This window comes from Zalophus californianus, chromosome 9 (genome assembly GCF_009762305.2).
Source record: "Zalophus californianus isolate mZalCal1 chromosome 9, mZalCal1.pri.v2, whole genome shotgun sequence".
In the NCBI taxonomy this organism is placed as follows: domain Eukaryota; kingdom Metazoa; phylum Chordata; class Mammalia; order Carnivora; family Otariidae; genus Zalophus; species Zalophus californianus.
Window position 1 is genome coordinate 44,605,449 of NC_045603.1, and position 21,404 is coordinate 44,626,852.

Sequence of the window (21,404 nt, forward strand, 5' to 3'; positions counted from 1 at the left end):
TCTTAATCAAAAATGCATGTTTCTCCTTTAAATTGAAAGCCTGTCTTAAAAATCATGACAATGTCTAGGTGGGAGAGAGGGTAATGTGGAAAATAATTTGGTAATGAGAGTGGAAATTCTGTTTCTCCCAGCTTCTGGACCCTTTTCTCATGGTTAGTAGCCTGCACTGCCAAGTTCTAACAAGAAAGTAACATGTAATATGGAACAAATGAAATCCGGTTCTAGGAACAAAGATAACATCATCGGTGTGCTCTTACTTCAACAGAACTATACAAGTAACCTGTTTCTAGGAATCTGCAAAAAGGAAACTGCTTATGCCTCAAAGAATTATGTTTCACTGGAAAGCATCCTCTTTCGCACAGTGGAGGAACCCTGATTATCTGTGCAATGGATCCCCTTACGTCTGAGGCAAGAGACACATGCCTGACCTGGCAAGCATGACAGGTACAAACTTCGTGCAGGTTTACTTGCAGAAGGTTGGCATTGAGGGAAACGGCCATATGGCCTGAACCAATTTATCATTATGTCAGTTTTCATGTATTAGCATTTAGCACTTCACTTGCTTTCACTGACAGCATTTTCCACATAGGTTCCTTCTGGAGTTTTTCTAGTGTTTTAAAACGGTTTTGGGTTTATAACAAATAGAAGCCATACAGTATAACAATGGGATTTCCAGTGGTTTAACTTAAAGCTATCCATACTCACCAGGACAGGTATTGCTTTCCATTTGCATGAACATTTATTTTCAGTTTTGTCTTTTTTTTTTTAACTAGAATCAAGATTCAAATAAGCATTGCAAAATCTCTATAATACCTTCCACTCATTGTAAGAAAGTGCATAAAATCAAAATGAAATTAATTTTATCTCTGCTTCACTACAAAGTTGGCTAATTTACATATGAATTTCTAAACATGCCAAGACAAAAAAAATATCAATCACTGGAGAACAAAGAGTCTATGGCTGAGTTAGTGAAAGACTTCCTAAGTGTCTCTGTGATGGGAAAAAGGGAATAACAAATTGATTTCAGCCAAAGCAAATTTTGACACGTACACAAAACTCAGCTGCATCTTGCAGCAATGCAATAAATCACCGCCATCACTGCACTTACCATATATACACACCAATAATCACAAGGAAATAAAGCAAGGTTGACAAGGACTCGTGACTGGATAGGGTCTCCGAAGAGGCTGCAGTGCCATTTCACTCCTCAACTAAACTGAATGACAGTTGTTTATTCAATACCATCAGTGGGTTTGCTTTTGTTTGTGCTGTCATCTGAGAAAAATGACATATCATCCAAAAAGAACTACACAGTACTCTCTATATAATTAAAACTTAATTGGGAGGAAAATAATTTAGCTCCTAATCTAAGTATCTGAAATCATTCTGCATTCTCAACAGTTTGCAATTATACTTACACCCAATTCTTTTTCTCATACCTGGTGACATATCTCATGAACAATGACCATGGTGACATCCAGTAAATAAGAAATAGATGAAACACTGGGATCCAGCAGTATTCTTTGCTCCACAAAAATACTTAGTCCCCAGTTCTCCATAGCAGCGTACGGGTGCTTAGGCACAGCTAAAAGATCTAGAAACAGGATAAAACAATTCCATAGGCTTTAACAAACATGCCGGATTCTAAATGCATACCCTAAAAAAGTCCAGAAACCCTAATGAAAAGGAGTATTTGCTCTTTCTCAGTAATTTTTTTCTAAGTTAAACTACCTGCCATTTCTACATGACAGCAGAAATATAGGCTATCACTGTACACACTGGCCATATGCATTCATCACTGTTCATTTTCAGACCCGGTGCTAGAGGAGGCTGGAAGTATCGGCACCATTATTGATGGGCCCACCCTAATAAGTTTGAGGAAGTCAAGGAAACCAAATGCAGCAGAAATCTAGAGAGTCAAAAGGCATGGTGCCTTCTAATGAAAACATAGTCAGCTCAAGGCAGTGAATGCTGTACTCCTCCTTTTACCTCAAATGTTTTCGAGAGAAAACATCTTCTATATCAGTTTAAAAGTATGACGTGTCGTTTTTCTAACTGCATAGATTCTCCTGTATTTTTTGAGTTCTGTTAAAAATAAAATATTGCATGCAAATATAGTTTAGAGACAAAACTGTAATAGTGGAAACTGGCAAAAGGACTACTGAGGGAGCCCGCAGGCTTTGGTTCTGGTCCTGCCCTCCACCATTAACTAGATATATGACCTCGGTAAATCACTTAATTTCTCGAGACCACAATTCCCTCACCTATAAAATAAGGTTATTGGCCTTCATTATCTCTAAAATCCCTTCCAGCTCCAAAAATCTATGATTAGATGATACTAAGACGTGTGCTTATTTTAAAAGGCTGTGGAGGTATTATCAACTTCTGGTTAAGGTGACACAATAAGTTCATGCTTTGATGTACTCCCTCGGCTGCAAACACGTAGCAGTGATAAATAAAATATTAAAACGGAAAACTAAAAAATATCTCCAGGCTTGAAAATAAACCTCTTCATGGATCAGAAATGGTACAGAAATGCAAAGCAGCGATTGCATGTGAAGCCACAGTCCTGCTGCATTCTGGATCCAGGGGCAAGCAGTGGCTGCTGGGGACTGGCTCCAGCAGGATCCACCGGAGCCAAAGGGACCTAAGCCAAGCTGACTGCATGAGGCCAGGGGCTGAGGTAGTGCATGTGTGTTCACAAGGGCTGTAAATAGCTGCTGCTCGTTGCTTCTTGGGAAAGCCAGGAAGTGGCAGAGTTAGGATTCGAACCCAGGCAGCCTGATTCCAGTGCCTTGCTCTTAAGCACAACGACGTAATGTTTTCAGTCTCTGACCCAAAAGTTCCATTTCCCAATAACCCCAGAGTAACCACCTAGGATGTCAAGAAAAAAATGGTACGAGAATGTTTGCTATAGTATTGTTTTTAAGAGTGAGAGGGGAGGGGCACCTGCGTCACTCTTTTGGTTAAGGCTAAGTGGCTGCCTTCAGCTCAGGTCATGATCCCGGGGTCCTGGGATGGAGCCCTGCATCAGGCTCCCTGCTCAGCGGGGAGTCTGCTTCTCCCTCTCCCTCTGCCCTCTGCTGTCCTGCTCATGCTCTCTCTCTCTCAAATAAATCAAATCTTAAAAAAAAAAAAAAAAAGAGTGAAAAGAGAAAACCAAATGCTTTTCACCAAGATAGTGGGCAAAGAAACCATAAAATAGTTAAAATAAAGGAATACTACACAACAATTGAAATACACGATCTTACCCCTACATTCTTATACTATATAAATCAATATGGATAATCTGAAAAACATAACGTTGAAGGAACAAGAAAGGTGTAAAATGACCCCTACCATATACTACTTAAAATAAGCAGAATAATACCATACGTTATAAATGGATACTCACACATGCACACACATACCCAGACAGATAGTAGTGGTAAAATGCACATGCAATCACACACGTATAGGAATGATGAACACCAAATTCGGAATCATGATTGCTTCAGTTCAGAATGGGCAGAAAGGGGATGAGGGACAGTCTTTTAGGTTCGTCGACCCCATTTCAGCATGGGGTTGAGGAGGATTTCCACACCACCAAGCAATTCTTGGACACTGGAGAATATGAGAATTCAACTCAGTTCTGCCACTCTCTACCTGGAAAGAGCATCAGATTCCACAGTTAAGGGTTCAGTCCTACAAGACCGTCCTGTACCCCCACTTAAGATGCCAGTAACAAGCCCGAGGTTGTTATCTGTACTTCTGACTGACTGGCTATAAATCAGAGGTTCCCATGATCTCCTCCTTAGGTTTGATTAATTTGCTAGAGAGGTACACAGAACTCAGAGAAACATTTTTACTTACTAGAATACCAGTTTATTACAAAAGGATGTAACTCAGGAACAACCTGATGGAAGCGAGGTATTGGGCAAGATACTGACAAAAGGTCTGAAGCTTCCATGCCCTCTTAGAGTGCACCATTCTCCCCAAATCTGTGTTCACCACCAGCGAGGCTCTCTGAACTCCATCCCTTGGGGTTTTTACAGACTTTGTTACATAGACATAATTGATTTAATCATTGGCCATTGACAATGGACCTCAATCTCCAGCCCTTTTCCCCTCCCAGAAGGAGGAGGCCAGAGGGTAGGACTGAAAGTTCCAACTCACTAATCATGACTGGCTCCACAGAGATCAGATCTGCCCCAACCCTTAGGTGTGTTCCAAAAGTCACTTCACGTCTACAGCCATGCCACCCTGAAGGCACCCGATCTCGTCAAAAGTCACTCCATTAACATAACAAAGACACTAACATTAACTAATATTAACGTAACACAGACTCTCAAACCCTTAGGAAATTCCAAGGGTTTTGGAAGCTCTAAGCCAAAAACCCATGTAGAACACCAGATATATTTAAGAAATATACATCAAATATATATGAAAAATACATATTTGGTCATTCAGATGACCAAATAGATATTTCTTATAAATCACAGTACTGCAGATGGTCACAAAAGGGATTTCAAATCTGTCTTTAATATTAATTTTTTTAAAGCAGGTGATGGGTACATGGATATTATGTATAATATTATTGTTTCTTTTCTGTATGCTTTATATATTTCATAATAAGAAAAAGAATAAAATGGTCAGCAGTCTTACAATATGGTTGACTGTCATGTATTCATCATTTCAACGAACATCTCATCACTTCCTGTGTCCTTTAGTCTGAGATGTATAATAAAATAAATTGATATGATCCCTATATCCACTACATTTTAATCTAAAATGTGGACATGAGAGCATAATACAAGAAATAAAGAATAAAAAGTGCCGTGAAAGAGAAAGAAAACGTCTGGCTGGAGAAGTTCTTGAAAGAGTTATTATTTGAGCTGGACATCAAAAGCAAATAGGATTTCAACAGGCAGTCAGAGGTACTATCTGCATTCATTGACACAAGCATTTATTTAACATCTCCTTTGCTCAATATAGGAATTATTCTGTCCTTCGAGCTCTCCTTGCCCCCTGCTCTAATTCATATGTGGGTGTGTGCAGGAGGAGGAGGTCAATCAGCAAATAGTAAATGAATGAAAGAAATTCAGTGAACAATAAGTTCTACAAAGAAAATACAATAGAGTAAGACAGTGATTGACGGATGGGGCTGGTGCAGTGTGGTCCAGGCAGGCCTGCTAAAGCAATCACATTTCACCTGAGGTGTGAATAATGTTTGAGGCCAGCTATCCAAAGACTTGTCGAAGTGTGTTCTAAGAAGGGACAACAAATGCAAAGGTCCTAGGGAAGAAATGAGAAGGGAAATGAGGTGAGTATATTGGACAAACAGAAAGAAGGTCAGTGTGGCTGAAGGATATAAAAGAGAACAAACTGCAAATACGTCACAAGAAGACATTCTTCTACTTAAGATTTTAATTTGAGACCTTCCCTAAATATGACCAAACTAGGCAACAGACCCTCTCTGTGCCAACTCTCCCTGCCACCATCAGATGGCAACAGCAGTAACCCATCTGGGATCATGTACTTGAAGGGACACGTGAACTTAGTAACAATCCTTTGGAACCAAGCCTGTTGAAAACAGAGGCACTTCTGTATGCTGGAGTTCCCCAAGAGTTGAGAGTAGTCAGGTCCCCAAAAGTAAGTGAGCAGAGCAGGCCACACACTGGAATTTGGATTGGCTCAACTGGCAAAAGACAGAAGATTCCTGACTTGAGCCAGATGGAGAATCTAGGAATTTGTAATAAATGGGAAGGTACACTTAGGGGGCAGTCATCAGACAGCAAAAGCCTAACTAGCAGCCTGAGCGGTACAGCGAGGGGTCAGTTAAAGGTTGGTGCCAAAGAAACCACTAATGGTAACCCAAACAGAGAGCTGGTTACCTACTGGTTTCTAGACTTCCGAGAGCACAGAAGTCAGGCCTGGGTAATAAGGCTAAACATCCACCACACAAGAACTCTCGAGTGAATGGAGCTGGACTCAGGAAAAAGTGATGGAGAACAGAGTAAAGCACAGAAGCATCAGTAATAGGAGACAGCTTCTCAGACACAGAAAGGTTTTACAGTAGATATAGGGAACCATGTCTATGGATAGCAGAAGGGGGAAAAAGTGGAACTAAAAAAATTAGATTATGCTACTATCCACATAATAACCTTGTAACAAAATACCAAAGAAACTTGGATTTTGTTCTAACAACTACTGAGAGATATTTTAACTAGGCGTCTCTGCTCTATGCCTTTATAACTTAAAGACTCTGCATATTTTTATATTTGTATAGTTTTATACTTTAAGAATACTTTGGGGGCACCTGCATGGCTCAGTTGGTTGAGTGTCTGACTCATGATTTTGGCTCAGGTCATGATCTCTTGGGTCGTGGGATCGAGCCCCGAGTCACACAAGGAGCCTGCTTCAGTTTCTCTCCCTCTGCCCCTTCTCCCACTTGTTCTCACACTCTCTCTCTCTCAAATAAATAGATAAATCTTTAAAAAAAAGAATTCTTTCATAAAGCATATATCCGTATAAACACTGAGACACAAATATTCTTAACAGTTTTACTTCCAATAGTCAAAAACTAGAAATAAATCAAATGTCTATCAGCAGGTGAATGTGTTCTATCAACAGAATTCTATTCAGCAATAAGAAGAAATGAATTATCAATACATGTAGCAAAGTTGAATCCTGAAATAGCGAAAAAGGAAGAATATATATATATGTACCGTATGAATCAAGCATTTATATGAAATTCTAGAAAATGCAAACTAACCTACAGTGTCAAAAAGCAGATCGGTGGTCTCCTGGAGACAAAGATGGGAAATGTTAAAAGATTGCACCGGGAAAATTTTAGGGGCAAAAGATATGCTCATTAGGGTGATTATTTCATGGGTGTATCCATAACTTAAAAAATCAAACTGTACACTTTAAATGTGTGCAGTTACTGAACTTACTATACTTCAATGAAGCTGGTAAGTTGAAATACTCTTTTGCTTAACTTTGAAGTTGTTAAGATTTATTCACAATGAATCAGGTTATTTTAATTTTTGCAAAAATAAATTTGTCATGAGGCAACATCCATTAAAATGTGCAACCATCCTCTTTAATATGCCTTGAAAACTGAAGAAAATTCAAATGTTTCAGAATCTAATTTACTTGGAAATTCAAAGAGAATCCTGGATAAAATTACACATAATACTCTGTTTCTAATTAATTACTACAGTTTTAAAAACTATAGACAGATAGCAAATATTCATATAATTCTAGTGAATGCAATTACATACATTAACATAAAAACCTGACTTTCTCTACTTGATCCCTTCAATGCACTATAATTTGTCTTCTACCTTTAACACTGTCAAAACAGCTCTTGCTAACTAAAATCACAAAATCTCATTTGTTTGATATTGCTGAGAATTATCGTACTGTCTGTTGATCAGGATCTGTCATAACAGGATATCAATGCTTCTCCTCCACTTCTGAGATTAGCCTATCTTATTTTTGTTGCTTCTCTGTTTTGTTTTTATTTCGTGATCCTGACTTCTGAAAATCAAAGTTCCTAGTATTTCCATCTATGAGTTGTTTTCTGTGTGTGTGTTTGTTTTTTTAACTCATTCTACTAGTTTTTTTTTTTTTTTTTTGAGTGTTCTTACCCACTCCAATGTCATCTGTCACCTCCCACATGCCCGGAAGCTCTCTTTGAGCTCCAGAAGAAAATATGGAAGCATCTTTGTGGTAGACTTATTTGACAGCTCCCCAGGGTACAATTCCTTCTGGAATAGATCCTTCCCATTAATCTGGCTTAAACCTAAAGATAACCTTGCAACTCCCTCTTTTGCACTCTGAAGTAAAGTCAATCACCATGAAAAATGTCCTACTACCCTCACAACATTATGCTAAAAGGAACACTGAAACTATGTGGAAAGGTCCAAAGAATCATCAAACAGGGTCTAATAATACATACAAACCGAAATAGTCTCCAGTATGAGTGGTAATGTTCTGATGCGTGACTTTGTAAATATCTCCTCTAATGTACTCTACATCATTAAATAACCATGAGCAAAAAAAGTGTGCAATATCAGTCCTCCCTATGCCGCAATCAGACTCTGGGCTCACAGATCACTGTCAGTTGTCACGTAGAATAAGATATATGGGCCCTAGTGCTGGGCACAACCAAGCCCTGGCTCTAAGGTGAGAGTCTAGTGTCCTTCAGCTCAGATACTTTCTGCCACAATATCAAGTTCACACTCCATGTTCTAAGAGTAAAAGTAAAGGAGATGTCATTTGAAACATGACCTCTAGTCTACTTGTCTTGCTCTCCCTTGACACTTTCCCTTTTGCCTAAGCCAGACTCCCTGAAGTCCTGGCTCTCCTCAGCAATATTTCTTCACCAGCCAATTCTGCCTTCCACTGTCCACACCCAAACTTGTCAATTCATTTTGCATTTGCCATCCATTATTTATCTAAATATTCTGAGAGCAGTAAGAGAGTCCTGGGTAAGATCAGAAGTCACAATGACCCAGATTTCAAACTTGAACCTGAACAAGGATAGAAAGTCCTGGAAGATAAAAGGTTAAATACCAAAGAAAGAAGTTTGATCCCCTGCAACTCAAGAGCATCACCTCAGCAGCCAATCCCTCCAGACCTGAGCAGAGGACAGAGCTGCTGCCAAGCCTGGAGTATGACCAGAGGAAGTGGCTCTTTCCTTACAGAACAGTACTGGTCCCTGGTTGGGTGTGTGATTTTCTGCTCAGAAAATCTAAAATGCCAGACATTAATCCTCGAAGTTTTGGTCTCACAATAGGGAAAAATCCATAAGATTTTCTCATGGGAGTAACTAATCTTTCTTATTTTCCCTGTATGTGCAGTATATTTTCTCCATTCATCCAGTCATTCACAAAGTCTATTGAGTCCTTACTGTTCCTCAGGAGAGGAGTCTGACAATGACCTGGCTCCCACGGAGCTCACATTCCAGCTTTGGCGCCAGAGGACCGTTTCAGGGGGACAGGTAAGGAGCCAAAAAATACTCAGATAAATAAATAAAACAAAAGGAGATTAGGATTGGGACTGTAATGAAAATAACCCAGGGATGTTAAAGAATATGGGGTTGTGGGGAGGATACTTCCTGGTCAGAGTGAGTGACCAGGAAAAGCCTCTCTGGGGAGATAGTATCTAAGCTAAAACCCTAACCCAATTGAACTTTACCTCCATAACAGCAGGTCATTTTTTATTTCAATCGCTGCATTTCTAGAGTCTAGCACAGTGCCAAGAACTTGGCTGATGTCCAAGAATTTATTGTAAAATAAATGGTTTTCCTTGTGATGACAAATCATGCTGAATATAGCTCACAATTGGTTTTGCTGGTTTTACAAGCCAGACAGGTACATAACCATTACCAATACTCATCTAAGAAAGAGCATTAAATTCTGCAATTCTGGTCAGCAGGCCTAGGGTTCTCTGCCATGTGAAGTATTCTGCTGCTTCTTTAAACTCCACCAAGGAGCACTCAGAGGCACTCCCTCCAGATTCACAGAACCATTCTGAACTCTGCCCTGGTCCTTCCACCCAAATCCATCTTGCTCTCAAAACACCAACTTCTGACCTAACTCTTCCTTCTCTGTCCTGCCTCATATCACCCTTTAAATTGTACCCCCAACACGGTCCTCCACGTTCTACTCTAGCAGTATCTCAACACAACCCAAGTTCTCTTTCCAACTCTTGCTGCCCAGGCCTTCTTGGCAGAAGATAGCAAACATAACAGTTAAACGTTGGAGCTTTGGAGTCCACACTGTCTGGGATCCAAACCCAGGTCCAACGCTTCCTAGCCGGAGGACTTGGAACACATGGCTTAATTTCTCCCAGTTTCCATTTCTTCATGGATAAACTGCAGATATTAATGGCACCTTCCCTCCAGGTTGTCATGCAGATTAAATGAGATGGTCCATGTAAAGCACTTAGTCTTAAGTACAAAATGTGATAAATCAATGCTATCATTAGTTGGGATCTTTCCAGTTCAGCCCCACCTTGGGGAATTGAATGCATCACAGGCTTTAGCTTAGAAGAGGAGGAATTTTATCTTTGAACAAAGATGAAGTATTGGCTAATATGCTACATCAGGCATTTTAATTTCTGAATTGAGATTTTACGCTAGGATGTAAAGCCATATAGGACCTACCTACAAATGAGCAAACAAAACAAAAGAGACTACATCATAGGACATTTAAATATTATCATTCAGGGATGCTAAGTAAGTTTTAAAGGTATAGCAGGTAAAAACAAATGTTGTATTTTGATTATGCCATGACCAGCGCTTGCTCAAGATACTATATACGTATGCATTTATGCTTAAGTATAAAAAACAAAACTCCTTGCTCTGACAATTACCATATGTGGCTAGTAGAAACAGAAGTTGTATTTGAAATAGTAACATAAACAAGATAAAATTCACAGAAGTTACCTATTACCGGTATTTATAAAATGAGAACCAACTTTTTTCTTCCTTCCAAGTGCAAATTCTGAAGTTTTGTTATTTGTTTTTTTATTCACAAACTGGTTAGGTTCTGAATGGCTGTTTTTAAGTTCATTTGACAAAGAGGAGTTTAAGCTTTGCCCCTCCCTGGGTACATTTCCACCAAATTTAAGAGTGAATCAGTCCTTCAAAGCTTCAAAACAAAAAACACTTTCTCCTGATGGACTTTCTACTGGGAAGTCTTTCTATCAAAAAAAGGCTGGTTTCAGCTACACCTTTTGGCCTATAACAGAATTTTCATCAGTACCACTTGTATTCACAAGCTTAGCATTTAAGTTCTCAAATTCCTAGCATTCTCCCAAAGAAGCATTAGGCCATAATACGCAGTCTGTGTTTTTGCTGATCCTCCTGCCACATATTCAAAAGATTTTTTTTTCATTTCTGCAATCACTTTTTTTCGACACTTACTGATTACTGTCAGTTGCAAAGGAGGAATGTGTTTCATGTGTTGCCTAATTTCCTTTTCCCTTGAAAAAGAATTTCTATGCCAAAGGACTTATCCTATATGTACAAGGAATATTTGTCACTTTCTCACCCATTTAATTTTTTAAATTAGCTCTACTTCAATTTCCATCATCATATTTTGCATCTTCTCCAAGCACTTTCCAAACTCATGGTCTTTGATTTAATGGGCATGATTAGGCATAAACATCGAACACACACTGAATGACCCCTATCTTCATCATTTGGTAACAGGCCAAATTGACTAATGCTTGTTATATAACAAAGACTTGCTGTTATCTAAGAGAATGTAGGTTGAAAGTAAAGGTTGCTCTCTATTAAGGTTTCATTTATGATGCACTTTCATTTATTCCTAAAATACCAATTCATTACCTAGTACAGGCCACACTGATCTGGACACTGGATATAAACCTTGAACAATAAAGATGAAGTCCCATTAAGCCCCAATGGGGGATACAGTCAAGTTAAAAAGTGGAGACATTATAGACAAACATGCAGGAAACTGCAGTACAGAGAATATGCTACAATGAGTACTTGGTATAATGGATGTAGCACAGAGCGGACATTAAGAACATGGGCTCTGAAGCCAGGCAGCCTAGGTTCAAACTCAATTCTGCTACTTAATGAGGCATGTTACTTATCATTTCTGTCCCTCATTTTCTTTACCTGTAAAATGGAGATGATTATAATTGCAACTATTTCACAGGGTTACTGCGAGGGCTATTGTTGGAACACAATTCTCCAGGGTCTCTCACATTTCCGTATGTCTTATGAGCACAGATACTGACAGCATTTTGTTCCAGGCTGTCTTTTTAAGAATATTTGCATAGCAAAAATAGAGATCATGTCCTCTCCATAGCAAAGGACAGGCAGAGATACCATCATTTATAAAAGAATCAGGTTCCGTAGGCTCAGGTTCCTCACCTGTAATATAATCCACTGTATATGCAGGTATCACCTGGCCCTCCTTGCACTGTTCTTGCGAACTGGGGCTCAGGGAACTGGCACAAAAAGTACTGAATCTCTGGCTACTGTTGTAGCTAGAGCCGTCAAGATTTTCTCTCTAACCCAGGAATTTTGTGTCTTCTGCAAGCATTCCTGAAACAATGCCAGGCTGACTTGTCAAGCTTGCAAATGGCGTAAGGTAAAACTCTCAGCCCCCACACCACTCTTAACAACTATATGAGCTCATACACGTGAGGTGCTTAGAACTGCACCTAGTGAGTGGTAAGTTCTCAATAGCTGTTAGATATTATGATAGACAACAAAATACGCTTCCAAAGATGGCCACGGCCTTGTTGTCAGAACCTGTGAATATATTACATTACTTGGCAAAGAGAAACGAAGGTGCAAATAAAATTAAGGTTGCTAATCAGCGGACCTTAAGATGGAAGGGCAACCCAGATTATCCAGGTGCACCCAATATAATCAATCACAAGGGTCCTGGAAAGTGAAAGCAGGAGCCACAGGATTTGGTGTCAGAGTGAAGCAATGTGAGAAAGACTCTGGAGGTCACTACTGGCTTTGAAGATGAAAAGGGGTCATGAGCCAAGGAATGCAGACAGCCTCTAGAAATTAGAGAAGGTAAGAAAGTTTAAGGATTCCCCCCAACCAAGCCTTTAGTGAAAGCAGTGTCAAATTGCGAATGTACAGAACTATAACAAATTTGTGTTGTTTTAAGCCACTAAGGATGTGGCAATTTGTTACACCATCAATAAGAAACAGAGCATCACTCTCATCATCATCATCATCACCTTTATCATTATTACTGTTTGACAAATATACCATATTACTATATATACTATATAATATGTATTAATGTTATATATTTTATAATATATTGCTATTTTATATACTATATTACTACAGCATTACTATGTTATTATCATTACTACTATGTAAAAGAGGTCCCAAATCTTAACATAAGAATGGGGAAAGGCTATGTGGAGAAAGTCAATTATGAGATTTATTGGGTAAAAAGGAGTTATCTGGAGGGAAAGTATATTTCAGGTTAAGGGTATGTGCAAACAAGTAAGAGAGAATATGGTACTTTCAGTAACTAAAAACTAAATCAGTGTGGCTGAAGAATATAATGACAAATCCTGTTTGGGACACGCTGAGTCTGAGGTTCCTCCGGAATATCCAAAGAGAGAGATCTAGTAAGAGAGGCTGAACACAGAGGTCTTATGTGTTGGGGAGAGATCTGGGCTAGGGGAGCAGATTTAAAAATCATCAACATGTATACACTAGACTGTGACTGATACAGAGAATAGAAGAGGACCAAAAAGATGTCTGAGGAGCACTGAGATTTAAAAGACAGGCAGAGGAAGGGGGAAATGGAGCAGGACACATAAAGAGTATTAACAGGCACTGTCGTAAGAGTCGGGGGAAAAAACCAGAAGAGTGTGACATCACATCATTCAAGAGCAGTGAACCACCCAAAAAGGAGGCAAGAGTAGACAATGTCTATGAGTATCTTCAGTAAATTCAGGTGAATTTATAAAGCATGGCTATTATACACTCCCGTAGTTAAATATTAATTAATTAAATATTAATGCTTTCAAGTAATACTAGCTTACCATTCAGTATCATTCTCAAAAGATTTTCAAAATGAACTATAAAACCTTTACACAGTACAACACAAAGTCTAATCACATGTGTTAGCATCATCACACCTAAAGGGGAAAAAAAATACAATACTATGCTAGGGGCTCTCATTAATCAGTTATTTATTGAGTGTTAGTTGTTGGAGTGGGCCCATCCCACAGCACGCAACTCAGGAGTCTTTCTTGTATCAAAAGTGAGGTAGCTGGGAATCATTTTGGAGGTTTGGATAGCTCTTTGACATTCTTTAATTGACAGATTCACATTTCCAGCAGAAGAGAGTATAAAAATAGTACTATTTATAAATGATCATTCTTAACTCTTGAAACTTGGGAGTTGTCAGTAAAATGTATTTCCAAATTCATATGCACTTTAGACAGTCTGAGTACAAAGTGGTTACCTCTAAAAAATTATTTATGTAGGTCTGGTAAAATGGAAACAAAGATTCATTGTGCCTTAAAGCCAGTCCCTCTTAGCATAAACTGTACTAGTAGTACACACAATATTCAATAAAAAAAATGCAAACATATAATTCAAAGGAACCAATGTTGGATTCTTAGCTTAAAACTGTCAAGCATTAATTTCAAGCAAAATCAAATACTTGTTGAAGCCCCCGAGAAAAAAATCATTGAAGCCCATGGTTGTTGATTTTTTATCACTTCTTATTGCAGTGTAAAGTATTACCTGATATTAACTGGCATCTAACAATGGATGCATTTTCAGAGAGCTAGCAGTATAAATAGGAAATACCAAAATTCACTGTGAATTTTAAAGGTTTCTAGGGAAATCTCTGATGGTGTTTGGAGTAATGAAGGCAGAGGAAAAAGGGGGGAAAATACAGTTTGAAAATAGTACAATTATAGAACCAGAAAAGGTGGTGACACTGTGTTACTTTACTAAATCTTAACACTACTCCAAGCTAATTTGCCTTTAAGGGAACTAAAATAAAACCTTATCAATTTAGTCCTTGGCATATTACTAAAAGACTTTTTTAATAATCCAAACCCATAGATTTACCATTTGAAATAGCATCAAGTCACTCAATGCCATGAAGAAAAATGAATGTCATGTCCCATTCAGGGCTGAATAAGGTATCAGATGGGAGGTGTTGATCAAAATACGAACTATGTCTTTCATTACTGAAGGTACCTGATGATTTGCTATAAATATCTTCTTGAGAGAATAAAAAAAAAACTGCCTTTTCCAAATTTTTCTACAGAAGGTTTTCTGAGAGTTTCTATTCAATGATTTTTTTTTCAAAGTCCATTACTAGTGTTCCAAATATTCCCTAGTTCAATTTACATTAGATCAAGAAATGAAGTACAGAAAGAACTAATAATGAGCCAGAGATTGAGCTGAAACCTTAACTTCTCCAAGCTCCAGTATCTAATGTGCATCACTAAGTTATACTCCTAAGGTGTATTTTATAGGAAGGAAAATATTTTGTATGCCTAATGGGGAAATGCTGAGAAGAGGGGATTTTGTTTTTTGTACCCATCATAAAAATGTTGCTCCTAATGTAAATATGCAGGGAACTGACATGATGGAAAATTGCCAGAAGCCATTTTCCTAACACCACAGTTAATAGAGCATGAGGGTTCTATAGCTCAAACCGACATGTAACTGATCACTGTACACTTGGGCAGGGCGGGGAGGCTACCGTGAAGCAAATGGCAACACCCCTCTCATTATTTCTGTTTTTCCTTGTCCTCTTAAATACACTATGCAGGGCGCCTGGGTGGCTCAGTTGGTTAAGCAACCGCCTTCGGCTCAGGTCATGATCCCGGAGTCCCACGATCGAGTCCCGCATTGGGCTCCCCGCTCAGCAAGGAGCCTGTTTCTCCCTCTGGCCCTCCCCCCTCTCATGTATTCTCTCTCTCGCATTCTCGCTCTCTCAAATAAATAAATAAATATTTTAAAAAAATACACTATGCAAATTTTTTCCTTGTGCATTGGAACCTGTCTGAATAGTTATTAAAATCAAAACCAGTATTCTGTGGAGTGCTGCACTACAATGCACAGGTCCAAGAGCACTAAAGCTGCTGCTCAGGTTTTGCAGTAGCATTTGTGATATCACAGTCCTGGAGGGGGGATGGTACTCTGAGGACCTGACTATCTTATAGCCTGAGCAGAAAATGTTACAAAGTGTTTGGGATGTTCTACAAGCTAACTACCTCAGGGAGCTTGTGTCCACTTCTCTGGATCTCAGTGCATTCATGTACGTATATACATATGTGTGTATGCATATATATGTATATAATATACATTTTATATAAATATACATAGTGAGTATATGTAAGTGTATACATTATATAATATTACATATATACATATATACAGTGTATACACATATATATGATTGAAATTAGCTGAAGTTTGGTGACTTCATTTAATTTTATGACTCTACCATTCTAAATTCATGCTGGAAGTAGACCACTTTTTATCTTGTCCTATGTAACTTCAGGCAGATGTAGGTATTAAAATCAGGCCACAGTTGTGGGCTTTGTCCCATGGGGTCTAATTTAATACAAATAATAGCTAACAATGCTTTCCAAAAATCATACTCAATGTCTCCAAATTAGCTATACAAGTACAAGACCTCTAACTACTCAGCTGGTTTTACTCCTAACCTCCTGATCTCTACTGCTCCCCAAATGTCATCAATTGTTGATTACTAGGCAAGTTCTTCTATTTAATGAAATCTCCATCAGACTCTCAGGACCAGCTCCATATCAAGTGAATCAGAATACGCCTTTTAACAAGATCCTCAAGTGATTCACATTCACATTAAAGTTGGAGAAGCACTGACCTACAGCAGATCATCCATGGTGGGATGCTTCCCCCCAAGGGGTTTCATAAGACTATCCATGAAGGTGTGAAACTAAATTACAACTTTTATTTGTATTTACTTTGGTCTGATACAAAAATACTCTCCCCTGGCCAAATTTTCAGGACTTTGGAGAGAGAGCAGGAGTTCCACAAACAACATGGCACTGCCTCTCTCACTGGTTCACTTTCAAGGGATGAGGGCATGGGGTACCCAATTAAATGGATTTGTGAATTATATTACCTAGTTCAACTAAACCAACCGTAACAAAATAGGTGGTTTAAAAAGACTCCTGCAAAAAAATAATAGATAGAGCTTAATATAATAATACAAGGACAACAGAAAATGACAAAAGCTGACAGCTCTTTAATTCTGAGTAAGAATAACTGAGGTTTTTTGAGCACATACTAATAGCCAGGCCCTTTCTAAGTGATCTGCATACATTAACTCAGCTACTGCTAACAATTCTTTCAGATGGACACTATTCATAGCTCCATTTCGCAGATGAGGACTTGAAGCACAGAGACATTAAGTCAATTGCCCAGGCCAGTTTGATACTGGCAGGGTGGGATCCAAACTTTGGCAGTCTAGCTTAGATCTCCCAACCAATATACTCTATTCACTCTATTGCATCTGCATTATAAGGTTAAAAACAAAGATATATTATTTATCACAAAAAGGAAAAGAAAACATATTTATCAACAAGAGTACTTACACTATTGATTTATATCCATTCTCACTAACAATGAACTGCACTTTAAGCACATATTGTGCCTTGAAATTTAGCTGGTATAAGTATTATGTGTATTACTTCAAAATAAATAAATATAGTTAAATAGGTATGAACATGCTAAAAAATTTCATGCTAGTGACGTACAATCAAAAAACAAAAGACTTCTGTCATAATGCTGTGGTTCTTAAATTCAAGCAGTCATTGGAATAGCTGGTTAAAAATACATATTTCTGGACCTCAAGCCCAGAGTCTCTGATCCAGTAGAGCCAGGGTAGGGCGTGAATTTGTATTTCAAACAAGTGTCCAGGAGATGCTGATGCTGACGCTGGTCAGGTGATCACATTTTGAGAATCACTGTTATAAAGGAGCAGTTATAACAGAGGACCTCAAATATTCTCATACATTTAAGTCACCTGAGAAATGTTTAAAAAATATTAATGTCTGGTTCCTCTCCCAGAGATTCCAAATTGATTGTTCTTTTTTTTTTAATCCATTTTATTTGGACATCACTTCAAGCCTACATAATTCAGTACAAGAATACATAAATACTCTTTATCAAAATTCCCCAAATGTTAGTATCTTATCACATTTTAGTTTAAATATGCTAATATGTTTTTGTACATGCAAATGATGAAAATAAGTATGTAAATATTAACCATTTCAGGTAAATTGAGAATATGGTGCCCTTTGCCCCTCAGTCTTTCATGGTATATTTCCTAAAAAAATGGTCATCCTCTTACTAAGCACCTATAGTCACCAAAATCAGGAAATCACCATTAACATAGTAGCAACTGTTGACAGACCTCACTCAATTTTCGTCAATCATCCCAATACTGTTCTTTGTAGCAAAAGAAAATTTAGTTACATGTCTTGCATTTAGTTGTCTTGTTTCTTTAGCCTCTTATAATTTGTGACTATTCAAAGACAAAGTCCAAATTGACTGTCCTAAGGAGGGACCTAGGCTTCCTTACTCTCTAAATAGTCCTCATGTGCAGCAAGAGTTGAAAATCACCGCTTTAGGATAGGGAAAATAGAAGGACAAAGACTAGTTCAAATTAGTCCAGGTAAGAAATAATAGAATCCTGGGCGCCTGGGTGGCTCAGTCGTTAAGCGTCTGCCTTCGGCTCAGGTCATGATCCCAGGGTCCTGGGATCGAGCCCCACATCCGGCTCCCTGCTCCGCGGGAAGCCTGCTTCTCCCTCTCCCACTCCCGCTGCTTGTGTTCCTGCTCTTGCTATCTCTGTCTCTGTCAAATAAATAAAATCTTAAAAACAAAAAAGAAATAAAAGAGTCTTAACTAAAATATAGAGGTGTCTCAGAGATGGAAACAGACAGGATTTGGTAGTTAATTAAGTACGAAGATAAGAAACCCACCAAGGAGGCATAGACCATGCTACCTAGTTGAACAAATGGGTAATGAATAGGATCATGGTGTTTCATTAACCAAGATTGTGAATCCAAGGAACCAGAAGGGGCAGGAAGATAAGGAGAAGAGAAAGGGAAAAATATTTTTATATTACAAATAGAACAAATTATTTTCATAATGCTAACCTCAAAAGTCTGTTTTTGCTAGTAATGGAAAAATGATACAAAAAGTTCCTTTCCATTAACAGCATACATGTCTTTAAATCCTTCCAAAAGGTAAAACCCAGGCTGCCTAGCTTCAGAGTTCATGTTCTTAATCACTACTCTATGCTGCATCCTGTTCTATGTTTATGTTAATGAGAAAGAAACTCAATTAAAAGCCAAACAATGTCAAAAATAGTAGGGATTAGCACCAGGGCTATGAGATACTAAACCCATCATGCCTGCCCTAGTCTATCTTTTTATTCCCGATGATGCAGTCTGAACTAGTCTATCGTTTTAGGAAACTTTTGGAAGAAACAGTAATAATAACAGAGGTAGTGTGTCTGGAACCCTGGGTAAAAGTGTTGACATTTCAGATCACATGGACTTCTGCTGGTGTCTAGGAAGATATGAAATAAACCACATTTTCAGGTTTATTAGGGACCACCAGTGCTGACTTCCACAAATGTTCAATCCCTCTTACACAATTATATTATAAAAGGCAAGACTCCCAGTAAATTAGCTCTAAATTCCTTTGCTTAAGTGACAAAAACTTCATGTAAAAATACAGTTAGACCTCTATTTTACACATAATTTTGTTGTCAACTAAGAGCCTGAAAAATTCTTCAGTATGGCATTTTATCTGATGTTAATGAAAAACATCAAAAGCTGCTCTCCCATCCACAAACACCCTATAACAAGAATGAGTGAATTTTAGTCCTTAGGGAAAAGGGGAAACGGGATCTGATGCAAACCACACTCTATTGACATTCTCAAATTAAGAAAATATATATGGCAAGGTAGTGACTGCTACGATATAAAAATGTTTCATTTCCACTCTGGTTGAATATAACAGCAGGTGGCAAAGTGGCATTACAAGACAGTCACTTTAAGCCCAAAGGCAAAAGATCCATTCTACTTGCAGAGTTAGCTTAAGTTATTCTATTGCTTTTTCTATACGTGTGCGTGCGCACACACACACCCCCCAAAAATAAAACTTTCCATTATCTCCAAAGGCAAACAACATGACTAGTTGATAATATGTCTCCTTTTTTTTTTCTTTCCTAGATTGCTTTCTATAATGCTGTCATTCAAATCACTGGGCTAAACTACAACAGCACTTTGCTCACTCTAAAATGTTTTAGTGATATTAAGTGTTATTTCTGAATAATCCTATAATTCAGAATGCAGTACATAATAGGCATGACTTTTAAAAATAGTTCTAAAATAGTCAAATGAATTAGACATTAATATCTGGCTTTCAAATATATTTTTATTGGAACACTCCCACCCTGAGTTTATAGAAGCTAATTAAAACCTATTAAATGCTTAACACTAATACTAAACTGAACCACTGCTCATTTGCCAAATGATTGATTACTCAGAATGTTTTTCATCTGAGGGAAATCTGTTTTATCAGGAATTTACCGAGGTCTCATTTGTTAGACTAAACACAGCCCTACTGCTAACCCAAATGACATCATCATACAATTTAGAAAAAGCAACCTCTCTTCAAGGCACTGTACTGCCATTTGCCAGAAAATGGTCTTAATAAATATACAAATCTCTGATGGTTACAAACACAAACAGTGCCCTTCTAGAGTTGTGCACAACCTAACCTATCAGATTGTGCCAACAGAATTAACAGAAAAGTGATTCCTGATCCATGTAGCTCACAAGTCTAATGCACTCTGCAAGGAGACAGTGAGGTGGGCTTTCAAAATAACAAATACACTGTGAATAGATGATTTATGAAATACCACATGTGATCCAAGGACCCAGTAATCATTAAGAACATGATGGGAAATCAGCTGCACTTTCCTTTACATAGGCTATAACAAAAAAGACCAAACGGACTTAAGTTAAAAGTGTTAGAGTTAAAAAATTTTTTCTGACAAGAGCTATTGAAAATCCAGGTAATGTGCCAAGAAAGTCTTCTTACTTAGCATTGTTCTCAGCTCTGCTGTACACTGGAATCCATTCAGGAGCTTTTAGCAATACTGATGCATAGGCCACCCCAGATTCTGTCTGAAACTCTAGGGGTGGGGGCCCAAGCATCAGTCTTTTTGGAAGTTCCCCAAATGATTGATCTAAAACCTCTGACTTAGGTGATTTTATGAACCATGTTCCTACTTGAGACTAGACTAGAATGGTGGTTCTCAAACTTTAGTTTGCATTAGAATCACCAAGAGGGTTTCCTAAGACAGATTGTTAGGCACAACTTCCAGAGTTCATGATTCAGTAGATGCTGATGCTTCTGATCAAAAACCACACCTTGAGAATGACTGGTTTGGAAGCTTAATACTCAAAATGTTGTTGTCCTGAGATGTAAACTTTGATATCACTTGGAGCCTGTTAGAAATGCAGAATCTCAGGGAGTACCTGGGTGGCTCAGTCAGTTAGCCATCTGACTCTTGATTTCTCCTCAGGTCATGATCTAGGGCTATGAGATCAATCCCTGCATCGGGCTCCCACTCAGCATGGAATCTGCTTGAGATTCTGTTTCTCACATTCCCTCTGCCCCTCCCCACCTCAAATAAATAAATATATAAATAAAATCTTTAAAAAAGAAAGGAAATGCAGAATCTCAGACTATACCCACTACTGAATTAATATCTGAATTTTAACAAGATTCCCAAATGATTCATATAGAGATAAAAAGGTGAGAAACACTGTGATAGAGCATAGACTAATTAAAAAGT

General features: G+C 38.3%; 1 protein-coding gene across 2 annotated transcripts in view; it reads right to left on the reverse strand.

Annotated features, from left to right (window-relative positions):
• Positions 1 to 21,404, reverse strand: part of TRHDE (thyrotropin releasing hormone degrading enzyme) — a 364,978-nt gene that overhangs the window by 176,869 nt on the left and 166,705 nt on the right. For both annotated transcript variants that reach the window (XM_027595212.2, XM_027595211.2), the window contains exon 4: positions 1,440 to 1,594. In XM_027595212.2, the coding sequence (XP_027451013.1) occupies positions 1,440 to 1,594 (155 nt within the window). The remainder of the gene's footprint in view (positions 1 to 1,439; positions 1,595 to 21,404) is intronic.